This window comes from Macaca fascicularis, chromosome 19 (genome assembly GCF_037993035.2).
Source record: "Macaca fascicularis isolate 582-1 chromosome 19, T2T-MFA8v1.1".
NCBI classification, from domain to species: Eukaryota; Metazoa; Chordata; class Mammalia; order Primates; family Cercopithecidae; genus Macaca; species Macaca fascicularis.
This window is the reverse complement of record NC_088393.1, coordinates 5,717,443-5,738,038: the sequence shown is the minus strand read 5'-3', so window position 1 is coordinate 5,738,038 and position 20,596 is coordinate 5,717,443. Positions and strand designations below refer to the sequence as shown.

The 20,596-nt window shown below is 52.3% G+C and overlaps 1 protein-coding gene across 6 annotated transcripts in view; it reads right to left on the bottom strand.

Annotated features, from left to right (window-relative positions):
• Positions 1-2,180: 2,180 nt before the first annotated feature.
• The window catches only part of UHRF1 (ubiquitin like with PHD and ring finger domains 1), a 56,765-nt gene continuing 38,349 nt past the window's right edge, over positions 2,181-20,596 (bottom strand). For 4 of the 6 annotated variants that reach the window (XM_005587592.4, XM_005587594.4, XM_065535763.1 and 1 more), the window contains exons 11-17: positions 19,235-19,341; positions 14,585-14,747; positions 14,362-14,499; positions 10,305-10,443; positions 9,993-10,165; positions 7,707-7,811; positions 2,181-3,690 (exon numbers count right to left, since the gene is read on the bottom strand). In XM_005587592.4, coding sequence (XP_005587649.3) covers positions 3,544-3,690; positions 7,707-7,811; positions 9,993-10,165; positions 10,305-10,443; positions 14,362-14,499; positions 14,585-14,747; positions 19,235-19,341 — 972 coding nt within the window. In that variant the 3' untranslated portion in view covers positions 2,181-3,543. The remainder of the gene's footprint in view (positions 3,691-7,706; positions 7,812-9,992; positions 10,166-10,304; positions 10,444-14,361; positions 14,500-14,584; positions 14,748-19,234; positions 19,342-20,596) is intronic. The other 2 variants (XR_012428265.1, XR_012428266.1) reach the window with 1 other exon arrangement.

Here is a 20,596-nt window from a genome sequence, read left to right as displayed (position 1 = left end):
CACCATGTTGGCCAGGCTGGTCTCAAACTCCTGACCTCAGGTGATCCACCCACCTCAGCCTCCCAAAGTGCTGCAATTACAAGTGTGAGCCACCACGCCCAGCCAAAAAAAAATTTTTTTTTTTGAGACAAAGTCTCGCTCTGTCGCCCAGGCTGGAGTGCAGTGGCGTGATCTCGGCTCACTGTAAGCTCCGCCTCCCAGGTTCACGCCATTCTCCTGCCTCGGCCTCCTCAGTAGCTGGGACTACAGGTGCCCGTCACCACGCCCAGCTAATTTTTTGTATTTTTGGTAGAGACGGGATTTCATCGTGTGAACCAGGATGATCTCGATCTCCTGACCTCGTGATCCGCCCGTCTCGGCCTCCCAAAGTGCTGGGATTACAGGCGTGAGCCACCGCGCCCGGCCAAAAGATTTTAAAGTGAACCAGGAAAGAAATATGATGTGCAACATTACAGTTGGTGGCAAAACAGTCCCACAAATACTTCTCTGGGATTTGCTCATTTTTTAAACATGACATTGTTTTTTAAAGTGAGAGAAAAATCAAAGAGAAGGCAGCAATCTCAACAACGAACCCACTTTCGTGTTTTCTAGGAAGGGCCCACTGGGGACATTTATGGAGTTTCCTTCAAGTACTGGGAATCTTTCCTATTTTCATGTTCACACTTATTTCTGGTATAATCCACATACCATACAATTCACCCATTTAAAGTGTACAATTCTGTGGATTTTAGTATATCCACAGACATGGGCAACCATCAATTTGAGAACATTTTTACCACTCATAAAGAAACCCCAGACTGCACGTGGTGACTCATGTCTGTAATCCCAGCACTTTGGGAGGCTGAGATGGGAGGATCGCCTAATCACGGGAGTTGGAGACCAGCCTGGGCAACATAATGAGACCCCCATCTCTACAAAAAAAAAAAAAAAAATTAAATTTGCCAATCATGGTGCTGCATGCCTGTGGCACCAGCTACTCGGGAGGCTGAGATGGGAGGATCACTTGAGCCCAGGAGTTGGAGGCTGTGATGAGCTGTGATCACACCACTGGACTCCAGCCTGGACAACAGGGCAAGACTGTCTCAAAAACAAACTAAATCTGCCCATATGGTTACTTAACCATCAATAAAAGGCACCAGTAATAGGTTGGTGTGAATTAATTAATCTGCAAGATGCAGCCCCTTTACCATCCGAGATTTTTTTTTTTTTTTTACGTTTTTAAAGACAGCATCTCATTCTGTTGCCCAGGCTGGAGTACAGTGGTGCAATCACAGTTCACTGCAGCCTCTAGCTCCGAGACTCAAGCCATCAGCCTCCTGCCTCAACCTCCTGAGTAGCGGGGACTACAGAACCACCACCACACCTGGCTAATATTTTGTTTGTTTGTTTTTTTGAGACGGAGTCTCACTCGGTCGCCCAGGCTGGAGTGCAGTGGCCGGATCTCAGCTCACTGCAAGCTCCGCCTCCCGGGTTCACGCCATTCTCCTGCCTCAGCCTCCCGAGTAGCTGGGACTACAGGCGCCCGCCACCTTGCCTGGCTATTTTTTTTTTGTATTTTTTAGTAGAGACGGGGTTTCACCGTGTTAGCCAGGATGGTCTCGATCTCCTGACCTCGTGATCCGCCCATCTCGGCCTCCCAAAGTGCTGGGATTACAGGCTTGAGCCACCGCACCCGGCCTAATATTTTTATTTATTTGTAGAGTTGGGGTCTACAGGCTGGTCTCAAACTCCTACACACTCAAGTGATCCTCCCGAGAGAAGGGACCAGCAAGCTTTGCTGGCCAGGCAGTGAGTATTTTTTTAGCTTTGTGGTCCAGTTGGTTTCTGCTGCACCTACTCAGTTCTGCTGATAGTAGCGCAAACGCCACTATATACATAAAGTGGGTGTGGTGGTGTCAATAAAACTTTATTTACAAAGACAGGCAGTGTCCCTGACTTGGGCCCCATTGGCTGTGGTTTTCTGACCCCTGCACTCAAGGCTGCTAAGTTAACAGCCCAGCACCTCCTAGGCTGTTAGAACCTCAGCCCATCACCATCATCTCCTGGGTCTCAGTTTTCTCAACTGTAAAGTGGGGTTGAAGCCACCTGCCTCACGTTTCTCCGGGGATTTTTGTAAAATAATGCACAAAAGTACACAGAAAGCTCCAAAGGCAGTTTGCAAATAGGAAGACACAATCAAGTCTATCTGTGAAAAACATTTATTCTGAGAATCTAAAATCTGGACAAAGAATATTGGACTTTAGAAAAAGCCTACACAAAATTGTCTCATTCTTCCCTAATACATTAATAATCTAACAATAAGGAGGTGAAAAAAAAAATCCTTTAAAAATAACATTGTTCCAGTTTGTCTGCAGGTATGTGATTTAAAATATCCCTGTCCTATTGAGGTATAGGCTGCAAACTTTGGTAAAATTAGAAAAATTAACAAAACCTTTCAAAAAAAAATACAAAAACAAAAACAACAACCAAACTCTAACGTTGTATCTTTCTTGGTACATATACAGTAACTACAAAAAAATTCATTTAGAAAATGTGTTCATAGAAAAAAAACAAAAACAAAAACAAAAATCCTCTTGTAAGTTCTCACTTGCCGAGTTAAAAAATTGAATTTCAATGATCTGTAAGGCTCAAACTGTTCCCAAGCACCCATCCGGTGTCAGGAAGAACTGGATGACCGTAGTTTCTAGAATCTGGTTGGCATTTTCAATAATTCAGTGCTAACAACAAAGACGATGTCGTCTTTAGAAAGAAGGAACGAACCAAAGGCACTTGGGCGTGACTTCGTGTGCTGGCATCCGTCCATGGCCGCCTTCATCGGACAGCGTCAGCCACACATCTGGCCCACGTAGAGCAGAGTCCCCTTGAGGCCATTTCTGCATGGCCCCAACTCCCTGCTCTTGTGGGCAGAGGACTTTTCACGCAGATCTCAGACGCTAAGCAGTCTGGCGGGGGATGGCTTTGAGACAAAGGTTTCAACTGGGCCCGAGATGTTTCCTCTTTTCCTTGCAACAACTTCAACAGACAGCTGAGCCACGCCACGCCACGGGCTGCCACGGGCCACCACGGGGAACCATCTCACTGGACTTTAGATGACAAAATGCTGTCAGGAAGATGCTTGCTCTGACCTTGGGGGCCAGAACCCGAGAGAAGGACTGATCCCTTCGCCTTCTGCAAGAGTTGGTGGCAGCAACTTCTGAGAACTTGACACCAGAAACATCAACAGCCTCCACGCCACGTAGTTTCTGATTCCATCTTTAAAAAATCTTACACTGTTTTGTCGAGAAATTGTAGGCTTTTATGTTTTCAAAAAACTAAACACAATACTGAGAAGTCCAACTTTTAGCCAGAATACATAAATTCCTGAAAATGTATAGATTTGAAAAATAAAAATAAAAAAAAAAAAAAAAAAGGAAGACAAATCTTTTTAGGGAACAGAGAAAACACTACCTGTTTAAGTTAAGCCCGCTAAGAACAAAATCAGGGCCGATGAACGAACCCTCCGACACATTTTCAGCAAAACGCCTGTCGAGAAGTGCTTGGAGATCACCGGCCGTTGCCGTAGCCGGGGAAGAGCTGGTTGAGGACGGTCTGCAGAGGCTGGTTCACCTGCATGGTGTAGCTCCGGCCCAGGTCGTAGCGGCAGGCGGGGCAGCTGAACACCTGTGCCCGGAACGATCTGTCCAGGCAATCCTGTAAGACACAGCGGGGGCGTGAGAAGTGCCATCCACGCCATCAGGTTTGCTCCTGGCCACCTCTCCCAGCGCTGCAAGGACAGTCTCACCAGGTCCAGAGGACCCCTCCTGACCTTCAGTCTCACTTTCCACCTGCCGCCCATCACCAGCCTGGCCTCCTTGGGGGCCCTCTAAGATTCCAAGCTCACCCAGCCTCCAGGCTTTTGTCCCTGCAAGTCATGCCACTTAACAGCTCGGCCCCCTGGCTCTCATCACTCATAGCTCAGCTCAAGTCACCTCCCCTATGGGGCCTTCCCTGACACCTCCCTAGAGTATCAGAGGCAGTCCCATCACGTTGCCCCATCTGCCTTCACGATGTCACCTCTCCTTCCACCTGTGGAGCCATCTTATTTATTAATGTGCTTATCTTATCTACAACAGGGCAGATGCTCCCTGAGCTTTGAGGCTGTGTTCTCTCTCAACACCAAACACAGGGTATACAGTAGATGCTTAATAAACACACACATCAGGCCGAGCATCGTGGCTCATGCCTGTAATCCCAGCACTCTGGAAGGCCGAGGGGGGCAGATCACTTGAGGTCAGGAGTTCAAGACCAGCCTGGCCAACATGGTGAAACCCCAGCTCTACTAAAAATACAAAATTTAGCCAGGCGCATGACTGTAATTCCAGCTACTTGGGAGGCTGAGGCAAGAGAATGACTTGAACCCGGGAGGCGGAGGTTGCAGTGAGCTGAGATCACGCCATTGCACTCCAGCCTGGGTGACAGGGCAAGACTCCGTCTCAAAGAAAAAACAAAAACAAAAAAATTGGCTGAGGCCGGGCGCGGTGGCTCAAGCCTGTAATCCCAGCACTTTGGGAGGCCGAGACGGGCGGATCACGAGGTCAGGAGATCGAGACCATCCTGGGTAACACAGTGAAACCCCGTCTCTACTAAAAATACAAAAACTTAGCCGGGCGAGGTGGCAGGCGCCTGTAGTCCCAGCTACTCGGGAGGCTGAGGCAGGAGAATGGCGTGAACCCGGGAGGCGGAGCTTGCAGTGAGCTGAGATCCGGCCACTGCACTCCAGCCTGGGTGACAGAGCGAGACTCCGTCTCAAAAAAAAAAAAAAAAAAAAAAAGCCGGGCGCAGCTATTCCGGAGGCTGAGGTGGGAGGATCACCTGAGCCCAGGGAGGCTGAGGCTGCAGTGAGCTGTGATCACGCCACTGCACTCCAGCCTGGGCGACAGAGCAAGACCTTGTCTCGAAAAAAATAAAAAATAAACATACACGTCAATGAGAGGAAAGGGGAAACCAAGTCCGGCAGATTCAGACTCCTAAATTCAAGCTCAACCAAGTCATGCCTGGGGAAGAAAGCCAGGAGGAGACAGAGCTGAGAGGCCCGGAGCCTCCACTTCCCAAGCAGACAAACAGGGAAGATGCCACCGGGCTGGCTGCATGCCAGGGAGGAGTGAGACACCGCACACAGGTGCGCAGATGCCTACACGGGGGACACATGTCTGCAGCATGTCGTCACACAGCTGGGCAAGGGCAGTGGCAACACAAGGGTAGAGGCCCAGTGACCACAGCACAGTCACCTGCTCCAGGCAGCCTGTGGCCTTTTTTTTTTTTTTTTTAAGATGGAGTCTCACTCTGATGCCCAGGATGGAGTACAATGGCACGATCTCGGCTCACCGCAACCTCCACCTCCCAGGTTCAAGTGATTCTCCCACATCAGCCTCCCGAGTAGCGCCTGTCACCAAGAGTGGCTAATTTTGTTTTATTTTTAGTAGAGATGGGGTTTCACCATGTTGGTCAGGCTGGTCTCGAACTCCTGACCTCGGAGATCGAGACCATCCTGGCTAACACGGTGAAACCCCGTCTCTACTAAAAAATACAAAAAAACTAGCCGGGCGCGGTGGCGGGTGCCTGTAGTCCCAGCTACTCAGGAGGCTGAGGCAGGAGAATGGCGTGAACCCGGGAGGCGGAGCTTGCAGTGAGCTGAGATCGTGCCACTGCACTCCAGCCTGGGCGACAGAGCCAGACTCCGTCTCAAAAAAAAAAAAAAAAAAAAACTCCTGACCTCAAGTGACCCTCCCATCTCAGCTTCCCCAAGTGCTGGGATTACAGTCATGAGCCACCGTGGCCAGCCTCAAGTTTTTCATTTAAAAAAATCAAGGTGGAAGGTCACAGCCTGTTTCCCAGAACCCCTCCATTGCTGAGCTTCCCGAGTTGAAACAGAGCAGCGAGGACAGACTGTGGGGACACAGTGACGCTGGTTAGCCCCTTCCTTTACATCCTCAGCGCTTCTGCGCCTTCACACCAATGCACAGGAAAGGTGGTTTCCCAGTGTCCCCACAGTCCTTCCTACTGTCACGGGGCTCCCAGGCCTCCCTCTTCCAAGAGCCCCCCACAGCCAGCCCTCTGCCTGTGCCCACCTCCTGAGCACTTCCTTCCTGCCAGGGGCTAAGCCAGGACCCTCACGACAACCTGGCGGCCAGGACGTCGATACCAGGTCCCTTCTCATTGTGGCCAACTGAGGCTGGGAGGGATTAGTGCCTGCACGCCTGAGAGGTGAGAGATGGCTCAGACCTGGACCACCAGCCCCAAAGACACCACGACTTCTCACCGCTTCTGCCACTTCACTCAGGGCACGCAGGGCGGCCCACACGGCTGAAAGGACTTAGTCCACAGGGCGAGGCAGGTGGGGCCAAGGAGGCAGAGGTGCCATGGGCGTGACTGGGAACACCCTGTCTCCTGACCTTCCCTGATCTGCCTCCTGGCAGGAAAGCAAACACAGGGTCTGAGACCCGGGGCTGTGGCCCATGGCTGAGAGGACTGCGGGACTGCAGTTGGCAGGGAAACCGCCGGCAACTCAGAGGCCTGGGGAGATCTGCAGGGTGGCAGGGTCAGTCCCTTCCACACCTGTCCCATGGACTGCCGGCTCTGGCCAGAGGTCACAGCAGAGAAGCCATCACCCAGACCCACACTGCCCACCGGGGCAGTTCTGCCCCCAGGGGGCACTGGGAGGTGTCTGGAGACATCTGTGGTTGTCTCGATTAGGCAGGGAGCTCCTGGCATGGAGTGGGTGGGGACCAGGGATGCTGCTCAGCACCCTGCAGCGCTCAGGACGACTCCACCCCAGAGAATGATCTGACCCCAAGGCCCACAGCACAGAGGGGAAGAGACCCTGTCCTGGCCCCAAACCTATCTCTTTGAAAACCATCAGCGGGGGCCAGGCGCGGTGGCTCACGCCTGTAATCCCAGCGCTTTGGGAGGCCGAGGCGGGTGGATCACGAGGTCAGGAGATCGAGACCATCCTGGCTAACACGGTGAAACCCCATCCCTACTACAAATACAAAAAATTAGCCTGGCGAGGTGGCGGGTGCCTGTAGTCTCAGCTACTCGGGAGGCTGAGGCAGGAGAATGGTGTGAACCCGGGAGGCGGAGCTTGCAGTGAGCAGAGACCGCAACACTGCACTCCAGCCTGGGCAAGCGAGACTCCATCTCAAAAAAGAAAAAAAGAAAAAAACACAACAACAACAAAAAAACCATCGGCTGGGATCATGTTTCCCTCCTAGGACCAACCACCTGTCCTGAGTCTAAAGCCCATGCCAGGCCACCGCCCCAGTGCCCAGAGCCACCACAGGCCCCAGCTGCTGGTTTCTCACCCAGGCTTTTTCACCTGCTGTCCCAGGTACCAGGGATGCTGTGTGGTAACACCACCTCCTCCAGGAAGCCTTCTTTCCTGCCCCCCAGGGGATGTGCACCTCCCTCTCCGGACCTTGGGCCAAGACGGTGGCCCATCCTCTCCCACCCTGGCCCCTTGGCCATACAAGACTGGGGGGAGAATGTTCCAGGCCTCCATCATAATACAGGCCTCCCAGAAAGCAGTCAACAAGGCCCCGAGAAAAGCTGCAGAGTGACCGGAGCAAAGCCAGTGAGCCTCCGTCTGTAGTGGGCGGGCATGTGGGAACGGGAGGTCAGGTCATCCTTCTGGAACCTTCCACCTGGCTCCTGCGGCTGTCTCCGCTCACCTTGCACACGTTGTGCTGGCACACGGTCGTGATGGGCCGGAACACCAGCTCCTGACAGCAGATACACTGGAACGCCTCCTCCACTTTACTCAGGAACAACTGGAACTAGAGGAAAGAGGGCGTGAGGCCGGCAAAGACCCCAGGACCAGGGCTCCCAGAGGTCGGCGGCTTCCTGCTGAGCATGTACCTGGGTCCTCTAATTCTGTCCCCAGCCTTCACTCCAGGAGGCGGGGGCCATGATCGTCCCCGTTCTGAGAAAAACAGACGCCCAAAAGGCATGAGCCTCACCCGAAGTCCCCAACACCCCAAGTGGCGAGGTGGGGAGGATGGGGCGGAGCCGGTACAGGGGGCCTCGATGACGCTGGGCAGGACCCAGATGCGACCAGCTGGCACCACCAAACACGCCCTGCACTGAGTCAAGACAGGGCTTTAGGAGAGGTTCCTGGCCGGGCGCAGCAACTCACGCCTGTCATCCCAGAACTTTGGAAGGCCAAGACAAGAGGATCGCTTGAGCCAGGTGTTCAAGACTAACCCAGCAACACAGTGAGACCCCGTCTCTACAAAAAATTAAAAAAATAGACCAGGCATGCTGGCTCGTGCCTGTAATCCCAGTACTTTGGGAGGCTGAGGTGAGCAGATCACCTAAGGTCAGGAGTTCAAGACCAGCCTGACCAACATGGTGAAATCCTGTCTCTACTAAAAATACAAGATTAGCCCGGCGCGGTGGCTCAAGCCTGTAATCCCAGCACTTTGGGAGGCCGAGACGGGCGGATCATGAGGTCAGGAGATCGAGACCATCCTGGCTAACACGGTGAAACCCCATCTCTATTAAAAAAATACAAAAAAACTAGCCGGGCGAGGTGGCGGCGCCTGTAGTCCCAGCTACTCGGGAGGCTGAGGCAGGAGAATGGCTGGAACCCGGGAGGCGGAGCTTGCAGTGAGCTGAGATCCGGCCACTGCATTCCAGCATGGGCGGCAGAGCGAGACTCCGTCTCAAAAAAAAAAAAAAAAAAAAAAAAAAATACAAGATTAGTCAGGCGTGGTGGTGGGCACCTGTAATCTCAGGTACTCGGGAGGCTAAGGCAGGAGACTCACTTGAACCTGGGAGGTGGAGATTGCAGTGATCTGAGATCGCGTCATTGCACACTCCACCCCGGGCAACGAGAGCAAAACTCCGTCTCAAAAAAAATAATAAAAATAAATAAAATAAATTTTAAAAATAGGCGTGGCCTGGGAGTCAGGAGTTCAAGGCTACAGTGACCTGTGTCTGTGCCACTGCACTCTAGCCTGGATGACAGGGCAAGACGCTGTCTTCCTCCCCCCCCCCCCCAAAAAAAAGGTACTCCTGAGGCATGGTCTACACTGGCACAATGCATACTGAATACACAGGCCACCAGAAGCCCAGCCACAGATGACTTGAAAGACACCTCCCTCCTGCTTGGAGCTAAGTGCGGGGACCAAAGAGACACAAATGAAGGGCGGAGGCAAGGCGCTGTCCCAGCATGGGGTGGGGGCTGGGGACAAGGCCCTGGGAAGAATGTAGCCTGAAGCAAACAGGAGTAGAGGGACCCCTGAGACGGCCTCGGCCACAGCTGAATCCTGAGACCTGCGACTACGTCACCGTCCACAGCAGAGAAGAAATGGCAGGCGGGACTGAGTGAAGGGCCTGGAGCTGGGAGAGCATCCTGGGTGAGACGGGGGTCCTGATATCACCTCGAGGTCCTCCCGAGAGAGGGGCGGGAAGGTGAGACTCAAGAGCCTGGAAGAGGATGTGCCGTGGCTGTGAAGGGGGAGGAAGGGGCCACGAGCGGAGGGATGCGGCGCCTCTGGAGTTGGGAAAGGCAGGAATCTGGTTCTTCCCTGGAGCCCCCAGGAGGGCCCAGCCCTGCCCGTGCCCCGGCCTTAGCCCACCAAGGCCTCTGCCAGGCTCCCAGCCCCAGAGCTGTGAGATGCGAGTCGCTTTGCACTCCGAGGCTGGGGGTCACTTTGCAACAGCCCCAGGAGGCGGAGACAAAAGGTAGGATGGCAGGGGGTGCCGGGACCGCAGAGCGGGTGTGCGGGGGCTGCGGAGCGAGTGCGAGTGACGGTTTCACAGGAGCAGGGTTTTAGTTTGGGGAAAGGAGAAAGTTCTGGAGGTGGCGATGGTGGTGACAGTTGTATAACCACATCAATGTGCTCAGTGCCACTGAGCTGTACACTTGAAAATGGTGAAAATGGTAAATAAGCTCTATACATTTTACCGCAATCAACACAAATCAGGGCGACGAGTGAGCCGCGCGTGCCTACCGGGCTGCCGCTCGCCGGCCGGTCCTTGAGTGACGCCAGGACCTCATTCCACAGCTTGGCATTGCTCTTGTCCTCTCTGATGAGGCTGCTCTGCTGGGCCGTGAGGCTGTAAGGCTCCACCTTGCTTTTCTTGGCTGTCCGGCGCGGGGACACGGCCCTGCTCGGGCCACCTCCTGGAAGAGGGCGGGGCACGTGAGGGAGGGGAGCGTGGCCCGAGCTGCTGGAGACACACCCACCTGCTCCCACGTCCATACGACCCCGACCCCACACCCACGAGACACCCACCTGCTCCCACACACACAAGATGCTCACCTGCCGACTTCCGCTTCCACTTGCCCTTGCCCGTCCTGGGGGACGTGAAGCCCCCCTCCTGCTGCTCCTCCTCCTCCCTCTTGCTGTTCTCCTTCTCTCGCTCTCGGTTGGCCAGGGCTTCCAGGTAGCCTTCTGGATACTTCAGGAGAAGGAGGGACGGGTGTGAGTCAGGCTTGGGGCCCACTGGGACCCGCCTGCTCTTCCGGCCCCCTTGCCAGGTCTGGATTTCCAAACGCACCTGACTCCCGATCCCCCTGAAGAGCACAGGGTAGTTCTCCCTTATCTAGTTTTGCTGTTTCAGTGACCCAAAGTCAACTGAAAATGTTACATGGAATATTCCAGAAACAATTCCTGGGCCAGGCACGGTGGCTCACGCCTGTAATCCCTGCACTTTGGGAGGCCGAGGTGGGCGGATCACGAGGTCAGGAGATCGAGACCATCCTGGCTAACACGGTGAAACCCCGTCTCTACTAAAATACAAAAAATTAGCCGGGCGCGGTGGCGGGTGCCTGTAGTCCCAGCTACTCGGGAGGCTGAGGCAGGAGAATGGCGCGAACCCGGGAGGTGGAGCTTGCAGTGAGCCGAGATGGTGCCACTGCACTCCAGCCTGGGCAACAGAGTGAAGACTCCGCCTCGGAAAAAAAAAAAAAAAAAAAAAAAGACAATTCCTAAGTTGTAAACTGCACACTGTTCTGAGGCGCATGATGAAATACTGCATCGTCCCGCAGGGATGTGAACCTTCCCTTTGTCCAGTGTCTCGATTCTCCTGCCTCTGCTTCCCAAGTAGCTGGGGTTACAGGTGCCTGCCACCACACCCAGTTCATTTTTGTATTTTTAGTAGAGATGGGGCTTCACCATGTTGGCCAGGCTGGTCTTGAACTCCTGACCTCAGGTGATCCACCTGCCTCAGTCATCCAAAGTGCTGGGATTACAGGCTAAATATAAAATGTTAATATTAAACATTATAATTTTTATTACATAAACTCAGCACTTTGGGAAGCCAAGGCAGGGGGATCGCTTGAGCCCAGGAGTTTGAGACCAGCCTGGGCAACATAGCAAGATTCCCTCTTCAAAAAAATTTTAAAAAATAGCCCAGTGTGCTGGCGTGCATCTGTAGTCCCAGCTACTTAGGAGGCTGAGGCAGGAGAATCGCTTGAGCCCAGGAGTTTGAGGCTGCAGTGAGCTATTTTTTTTTTTTTTTTTTTTGAGACGGAGTCTCGCTGTGTCGCCCAGGCTGGAGTGCAGTGGCGCGATCTCGGCTCACTGCAAGCTCCGCCTCCCGGGTTCACGCCATTCTCCCGCCTCAGCCTCCGAGTAGCTGGGACTACAGGCGCCCGCCACCACGCCCGGCTAGTTTTTTGTATTTTTAGTAGAGACGGGGTTTCACCATGTTAGCCAGGATGGTCTCGATCTCCTGACCTCGTGATCCACCCGCCTCGGCCTCCCAAAGTGCTGGGATTACAGGCTTGAGCCACCGCGCCCGGCCGGCTGCAGTGAGCTATGATCGCACCACGACACTCCAGCATGGACGACAGAGCGAGACCTGGTCTCAAAAATAAAAATAATGGCCCAAAAGTGCAAGAGTAGGGATGCTGGCAATTTGGATATGCTAAAGAGAAGCCAAAGATGTGAAAGACAGGTTTCGAATCTCATACTGTACCTAATTTATAGATTAAACTTAATCATCAGTCTACACATATAGAAAAAAACATTATATATCTACGGTTTGGTACTATCTCTGGTTTCAGGCATGTGCTGAGGACTTTGGAAGTGTCCCCTAGTAACGGGGGTGGGGGACGCCTGTGGACTCAGCTCTTCCTTCTCTGTGGAGCCTCGACCAATGGCTAATCCTGCCTAATCGCAAAGCTTCACTATGAACAAGAGGAGACTAAGAGGAGATAATCGGCCAAGCTCCACCTGGCAGGGTCGGGGTAAGCGCATTTAATGTGAGTGAACGCTGGTGACGTGTTCAGTATCACATCCCACCAATAAGATCTCGTCTTTATGACTGACATGAAGGCAGGCAATCTTTTGCTTCTAGGGCCCCTAGGGTAAATGTTTTCAAGCCTTATGGGTCTGGACCGCAAGCGCTGAGCGGAGGCTACTTCAGTGAGTGAGCGTGACTGTTTCCTCAGAAACTTCACTTATGAACACCTGACCCCAGGGCCTTAGTTGGCCAAATTCTGATGATTCTGAGGACTCGTGCCCTCCCTGTCCTCATAGGGCATCATCGCTCTATTTTGAAGAAACCTACAGTCACGTCTGACTCTCCAGTGTCTCGGGAAATCTTCAAGCTCCTTTCACATCTTTATGTTGCAATGGATATGAGAGTCAGAAAAAAATATATATATATCCTGGCCAGGGTCAGCAGCTCACACCTGTAATCCCAGCACTTTGGGAGGCAGAAGCAAGTGGATCACCTGAGGTCGGGAGTTCGATACTAGCCTGGCCAACATGGCAGAACCCCATCTCTACTAGAAATACAAAAATTAGCTGCACATGGTGGTGTGCACCTGTGATCCCAGCTATGCGGGAGGCTGAGGCAGGAGAATCGCTTGAGCCTGAGAGGTGGAGGTTGCAGTGAGCCATGATCACGCCTGCACTCCAGCCTGGGTGACAGAGCAAGACTCTATCTCAAAAAAAAAAAAAAGAAAAGGCTGGGAGTGGTGGCTCATGCCTGTAATCCCAGCACTTTGGGAGGCACTGGCAGGTGGATCACCTGAGGTCAGGAGTTCAAGACCAGCCTGACCAGCAAGATGAAACTCCGTCTCTACTAAAACTACAAAAGTTAGCCGGGCGTGGTGGTGGGCACCTGTAATCCCAGCTACTCGGGAGGCTGAGGCAGGAGAATCGCCTGAACCTGGGAGGTGGAGGCTGCGGTGAGCTGAGATCTCACCACTGCACTCCAGCCTGGGCGACAGAGCGAGACTCCATCTCAAAAAAACAACCAAACAAACAAAATCCTCCTCCCAACAGAAGCTGAGGTTGTCTCTCCCATTACTATTTTTCTCTCTCGTTCCTCAGTTTCTGAAATTCCCCACTGCACAAATCCGTTCAAAAGACCACCTCAGCGACCCCCTCGGGTAGACGATGTCGGGCTCTCGACAGCAATTAAGATTCCTTAAATAGTCCCACAGTTCATCTGCTGTAAAGCAGCTCCCTGCAACGGACAGAAAACACCTTGTGTTGCCAAAATGCTGCGCCGCTCCCTGAACAAGCTCTCGGCAGCTCCCACAGCCGCGGGGAGGTGAGAGATGGCTCAGGGATATTCATCCTCCCCATTTTTCCATCCGGACCTCTCTGGATTCCACCAGTTTGGTTGGTTTGTTTCTGTTTTTTTTTTTTTTTTTAAATGAGCCAAGAGAAGTGAAAACAGAGGACATCAGATGCCTGACTGGTCTGCAGCGATCTCTTTACCGACACAACCAAGACAAGCCAGTCTGGTTTTCAACTCCAAGACGCGGCAGGCGGAGACGCAAATGTCATCTGTGTATCCCCATCACCCCCTGGCTGGAGGATTTATATAGGACAGCTAGGGGGGCGCCATCAGCTGGGGCCCTGGAAATCGTTCTGGATCAGAGAGAAACCAGGAAAGCATGGGCCCGGGACGGGAGGCCTCCCAGAGTGCTCAGCACGGTCCAGACCGTGAGCACCACAAGCCCAGGCCAGGCCCATTCTGTGACCCGCAATGACTATTAAAGATGACAGCCTCCGAGCGGTTCACGTGGTGCCCAGGCTGCCCGGGTGGGAAGTGCCAGAGCCATCACGGAGTCCGGCGGTGCTGTTTTTGAGACAGATTATCTCTGTCACCCAGGCTACAGCGCAGTGGCACCATCTCGGATCATTGCAACCTCCACTTTCTGGGTTCAAGCAATTCTCCTGCCTCGGCCACCTCAGTAGCTGGGATTACAGGCACCCACGACCATGGCCAGCTAATTTTTGTATTTTTAGTAGAGATGAGGTTTCACCATGTTGGCCAGACTGGTCTTGAACTCTTGACCTTAAGGGATCCATCCGCCTTGGACTCCCAAAGTGTCATCCCCCATCCCAGACGCACCTGCATGGTCAGCCCCAGCTTCTTGGTCCGGTCCTTCCCCTCCTTCGTCCAAGGGCCAGGCTCATCATCGTCCCTCCGCAGGAGGTAACGCCACACGAGAAACCCGGACTTCCCCTTCTCGGGCCAGTATTTCACCACCTGCGGGGAGCAGGCATCAGCGTCAGCTCCATCAGAGGCAGCCCCGGTGGGGACAGAGCCCCCGGCTTCCCTACGGGGCACTCACCTTGTAGATGCCATCGTAGCGGTTACCCTCGGCGGGGGCGTACTTGCTGTTCTTGCCACCCTTGACATTGCGCACCACCCTGACCGGCTTCCCTGACCGCCAGTCCTTGGCCTCGGCCCCTTCTTGGTCATTGATGGGAGCAAAGCAGTTGAGAGCCAGCGCCCTGTGGGGACAGTCAGGACCCCACGCATTATAGGTGAGGATGTGCCCCCCAAAAAGGAAACACAGGAGCCGGGAGTGGTGGCTCAGGCCTGTAATCCCAGCACTTTGGGAGGCAGAAGCAGGCAGATCCCAAGGTCAGGAGTTCGAGATCAGCCTGACCTACATGATGAAACCCCATCTCGCCGGGCGCGGTGGCTCACGCCTGTAATCCCAGCACTTTGGGAGGCCGAGGCGGGCGGATCACGAGGTCAGGAGATCGAGACCATCCTGGCTAACACGGTGAAACCCCGTCTCTACTAAAAATGCAAAAAATTAGCCGGGCGAGGCGGCGGGCGCCTGTAGTCCCAGCTACTTGGGAGGCTGAGGCAGGAGAATGGCGTGAACCTGAGAGGCGGAGCTTGCAGTGAGCCGAGATCGCGCCATTGCACTCCAGCCTGGGCGACTAAAAAAAAAAGAAACCCCATCTCCACTGAAAATACAAAAGTTAGCCAGGCGTGGTTGCGTGCGCCTGTAATTCCAGCTACTTAGGAGGCTGAGGCAGGAGAACTGCTTGAGCCTGGAAGACAGAGGTTTCAGTGAGCGGAGATTATGCCACTGCACTCCAGCCTGGGCGAAGTGAGGTTCTGTCTCAAAAAAAAAAAAAAAAAAAGATTAATATTTCAAAAACTATATATATAGACGGGAGGATTGCCTGAGCCCAGGAGTTCAAGACCAGCCTGGCCAACATAGCAAAACCTCATCTCCACCAAAAAAAAATTAGCCAGGTGTGGTGGCATGCACTTGTAGTCCCAGCTACTCTGGAGGCTAAGGTGGGAGGGTCAGTTGAGCCCAAGGAGGTAGAGGCTACAATGAGTTATGATCACACCACTGAACTCCACCCTGAACAACAGAGGGAGACCCTGCCTCAAAAAAAACAAAGCGTGCACACACACACATACACACACACACACACACACACACACACACACACACAAACAAAAAGAGAAAGGGTCTCACTCTGTCACCTGGGCTGGAATGGAATGGCATGATCATGCCTTACTCACTGCAGCCTCCTGGGCTCAAGCCATCCTCCAACCTCCGGCTCCCAAGCTGGGACTGTAGGCCCACACAACCATAACTAGCTAACTTTTTTTGACATTTTTTGTAATTTCAATTTTTCTTAATTTTATGTTGCACAAGCAGGTCTCAAACTTCTAGCCTCAAGCAATCTTCCCACCTCGGCCTCCCAAAGTGCTGGAACTGTGGCATGTGACACACCACCCATGGTCCATGTGTTTTTTAGATACTCAGTCACTGATATTGTGTGAGAGAATGTGTGTGTGTGTGTGTGCTAGTTGTTTTAGATAATGGTATGAAAAACATTACATCTTACTTTTTTTTCTTTTTTTTTTGAGACGGAGTCTCGCTCTGTCGCCCAGGCTGGAGTGCAGTGGCCGGATCTCAGTTCACTGCAAGCTCCGCCTCCCAGGTTCATGCCATTCTTCTGCCTCAGCCTCCCGAGTAGCTGGGACTACAGGCGCCCGCCACCACACCCGGCTAATTTTTTCAATTTTTTTTTTTTAAGTAGAGACGGGGTTTCACCATGTTAGCCAGGATGGTCTCGATCTCCTGACATCATGATCCACCCGCCTCGGCCTCCCAAAGTGCTGGGATTACAGGCTTGAGCCACCGCGCCCGGCCACATCTTACATTTTTACCTAGCCAGAGGTCTCCTAAAGACATTTTTCAAAGCGGAATTACAGTGTCAAGAATAGTTCATTTATAAAGTTCTTCATACAAACAGGCAGAAGAGATTTCCAGAAAGATGCTTCCAATTTGTATTTCTACCAACAGTGGAATGCTATTATACTCCCTGATCGATCTCACCATTTTAGAGCTTTTAGCCAGCTTTACCAGGGAAACAAATAGTATGTCACCACAGCCTCAGTTTGTATTTGATTACAAAAGTCAAACAACTTATTGTGGCCACTGGCCATTTGCATTTCTTTTATGCATTATTTCCACACTCTTTTTTTTTTTTTTTTTTTGAGATGGAGTCTCGCTCTGACGCCCAGGCTGGAGTGCAGTAGAGCGATCTTGGCTCACTGCAAGCTCCACCTCCTAGGTTCATGCCATTCTCCTGCCTCAGCCTCCTGAGTAGCTGGGACTACAGGTGCCTGCCACTATGCCAGGCTGATTTTTTTGTGTGTGTGTGTGTGTTTTTAGTAGAGACAGGGTTTCACCGTGTTAGCCAGGATGGTCTCGATCTCCTGACATCATGATCCGCCCGCCTCGGCCTCCCAAAGTGCTTGGATTACAGGCGTGAGCCACCGCACCCAGCCTCTTTATGAGTTTCTTTTTTTTTTTTGAGATGGAGTCTCACTCCTGTCACTCAGGCTGGACTGCAATGGCGTAATTTCGGCTCACTGCAACCTCCGCCTCCTGGGTTCAAGCGATTCTCCTGCCTCAGCTTCCCAAGCAGCTGGGATCACAGGTGCCTGCCACCACACCTAGCTAATTTTTGTATTTTTAGTAGAGATGGGGTTTCACCACGTTGGCCAGGCTAGTCTTGAGCTCCTGACCTCAGGTGACCCACCTACCTTGGCCTCTCAAAGTGCTGGTTTTACAGTCATGAGCCACTGCAACCGGCTCTTCTGTGAGTTTGTTGATTTGCAACAGCTCTTTATAGTATAAAGACACAATCATCATGCGTCATGTCAAGAACTCCTCCTAGTCATCTGGCTTTTAGTTTATAGGATTTATTTATGTCATATATTTATAATGTTTAGATCATCGAATCTTTTTCTTTTGGCTTATATAATGGTTTTTATGCTGAAAAAGTCCACCCCCATCCTATCATCAGGGGCCAAGCAAATTCTGGCCCATCACATCCTTTTGCAAATAAAATTCACTGGAACCCAGCCATGCTCATTCACTTACATAGGGTCTGTGGCTGATTTTGTGCTACAACACAAGAGCTGAAGAGGTTCTCTGCATAGACTGTGTGACCTGCACAGCTGAAGCAATCTATTTTTTTTTTTTTGAGACAGAGTCTCACTCTGTCGCCTAGTCTGGAGTGCCAGTGGCGCGATCTCCGCTCACTGCAAGCTCCGCCTGCCAGGTTCACGCCATTCTCCTGCCTCAGCCTCCCTAGAAGCTGGGACTACAGGCGCCCACCACCACACCCAGCTGATTTTTTTGTATTTTTAGTAGAGACAGGGTTTCACTGTGTTCGCCAGGATGGTCTCGATCTCCTGACCTCGTGATCCGCCCACCTCGGCCTCCCAAAGTGCTGGGATTACAGGCGTGAGCCACCGAGCCTGGCCAGAAGCAATCTATTTTGGAGGTTTTTTTTTTTTTGGAAACAAGATCTCAGTCTGTTGCTCAAGCTGGGGTGTAGTAGCGCAATCTCAGCTCACTGCAGCCTCAGCCTCCTGGGCTCAAGTGATCCATCTGCCTCGGCCTCCTAAGTCGCTGTGACTATAGGCATGTGCTAACACACCCAGCTCATTTTTTTATTTTTACTTTTTTGTAGAGGGGGTGTCTCACTACATTGCCCAGGCTGGTCTTGAACTCCCTGAACTCAAGTGATCCTCAAGCCTCGGCCTCCTGAAGTGCAAGAACAGGCACAAGCCACCGGGCCCAGCATTAAGATACCTACTATCAGCCAGGCGCAGTGGCTCATGCCTGTAATATCAACACTGGGAGGCCGAGGAGAGCGGATCACCTGAGGTCAGGGGTTCGAGACCAGCCTGACCAACATGGCAAAACCCTATCTCTACTAAAAATACAAAAATTAGCCAGGTGAGGTGGCACACACCTGTAATCCCAGCGACTCAGGAGGCTGAGGCAGGAGAATTGCTTGAGCCCAGGAGGCAGAGGTTGCAGTGAGCAGAGATTGCACCACTGCACTCCAGCCTAGGCAACAGAGCAAGACCCTATCTCGAAAAAACAAAAAAAACAAGATACCTATTATCTGGCCTTTTATAGGGAAGTTTGCTCTCATCCATCTGGATGGCTCACAGTATGTGGCACATAGAAGGGAGGAACCAGACCGGGCACAGGGGCTCACACCTGTAATCCCAGCACTTTGGGAGACAGAGGCAGGCAGATCACCTGAGGTCAGGAGTTGGAAACCAGCCTGGCCAACATGATGAAACCCCGTCTCGATGGTGAAACCCCGTCTCTACTAAAAGTACAAAAAGTAATCAGGCATGGTGGCAGGCGCCTGTAATCCCAGCTACTCAGGAGGCTAAGGCAGGAGAATCACTTGAACCTGGGAGGCAGAGGTCGCAGTGAGCCAAGATGGTACCACCGCACTACAGCCTGGGGGACAAGAGCAAAACTCCATCAAAAAAAAAAAAGAAGAGAGGAACCGAATGCCAGGCATCACTATGTTCTACCAAGCTCCTAATGAGACTATCACTTGCTGGACATGAGGCCCAGAACAGAACCAAGGACTCGGCAGATATGTGCCGGCAAGGAAATAAGAAGGCTCATTCCACGAACCTGTTGGTGTTGGTGAGTTTCTGATCGCAAGACTGTTCCGCGGTCCTCTTGTTGCCGGAAAGATCTCGGCCACCACTACCTGTGTATGTGAAAAAATTCCCATTGTCCTGAAACAGATAAGAAGGCTGGGTGAACCCTCTGCAGAGGCAAAAAGAGAGACTGCATTGAAAGCAAAACCCCCAGGATGGCTACTTTCAAAGAAACAGAAAATAACAAGTGTTGGTGAGAATGTGGGGAAATTGGAGTCCTTTTCCCAGTGGGACTGCAGAATGGCAAAGCGAATGTACAGTGTGGTGCGTCCTCAAGAAGCTAAACAGAGGGCTGGGCACAGTGGCTCACACCTGTAATCCCAGCACTTTAGGAGGCTGGGGAGCGAGGATCGCTTAAGCCCAGGAGTTGAAGATCAGCCTGGGCAACATGGCGAAACCCTATCACCACAAAAAAAAAAATACAAAAATTAGCTTGGCGTGGCCGGGCGTGGTGGCTCACGCCTGTAATCCCAACACTTTGGGAGGCCGAGGCGGGCAGATCACAGGGCCAGGAGATCGAGACCATCCTGGCTAACACAGTGAAACCTTATCTCTACTAAAAAATACAGAAAAAAAAAAAATTAGCCAGACATTGTGGCGGGCGCCTGTGGTCCCAGCTACTTGGGAGGCTGAGGCAGGAGAATGGTGTGAACCTAGGAGGTGCAGCTTGCAGCGAACCAAGATTGCACCATTGCACTCCAGCCTGGGCAACAGAATGAGACTCCGTCTCCAAAAAAAAAAAAAAAAATTAGCATAGCAGTGCATAATGCCTGTAGTCCCAGCTTCTTGGGAGGCTGATGTGGGAGAATCACTAGAGCCTAGGAGGCAGTGGCTGTAGTGAGTTGTGATCACACCACTGTACTTCAGCCAGAATGAGACTCAGTCTCCAAAAAAAAGAAGAAAAAAATAAAAATACTCAACATAGAATTATCACAGGACCCTTGAATTCCACCTCTGGATATACACCCAAAAGAATGGAAAACAGGGGCTGGAGATACTCGTAGAGCCATGTTCATAGCAGATCTAGTCACAGCAGTCGAAAGGGGAAGGAACCCCAGTGCCCACGGACGGATGGACAGATCAACACAGCGTGGTCCCTCCACACAGCGGAATAGGACTCGGCCATGAATGAAAGGGGAACCCTGACACATGCGACAACATGGACAAAGCAAGGACGTCGGGCTCAGGAGAGAAGCCAGGCACGCAAGGACACGCGCTGTGTGATTCCACTCCTAGGAGGTCTCCAGAGTCGTCAGAGTCACAGAGGCAGGAAGCAGGTTGGGGGGTGCCAGGGACTGGGAGGGGGTGGGGAGCAAGTGCTTCATGGAGATGA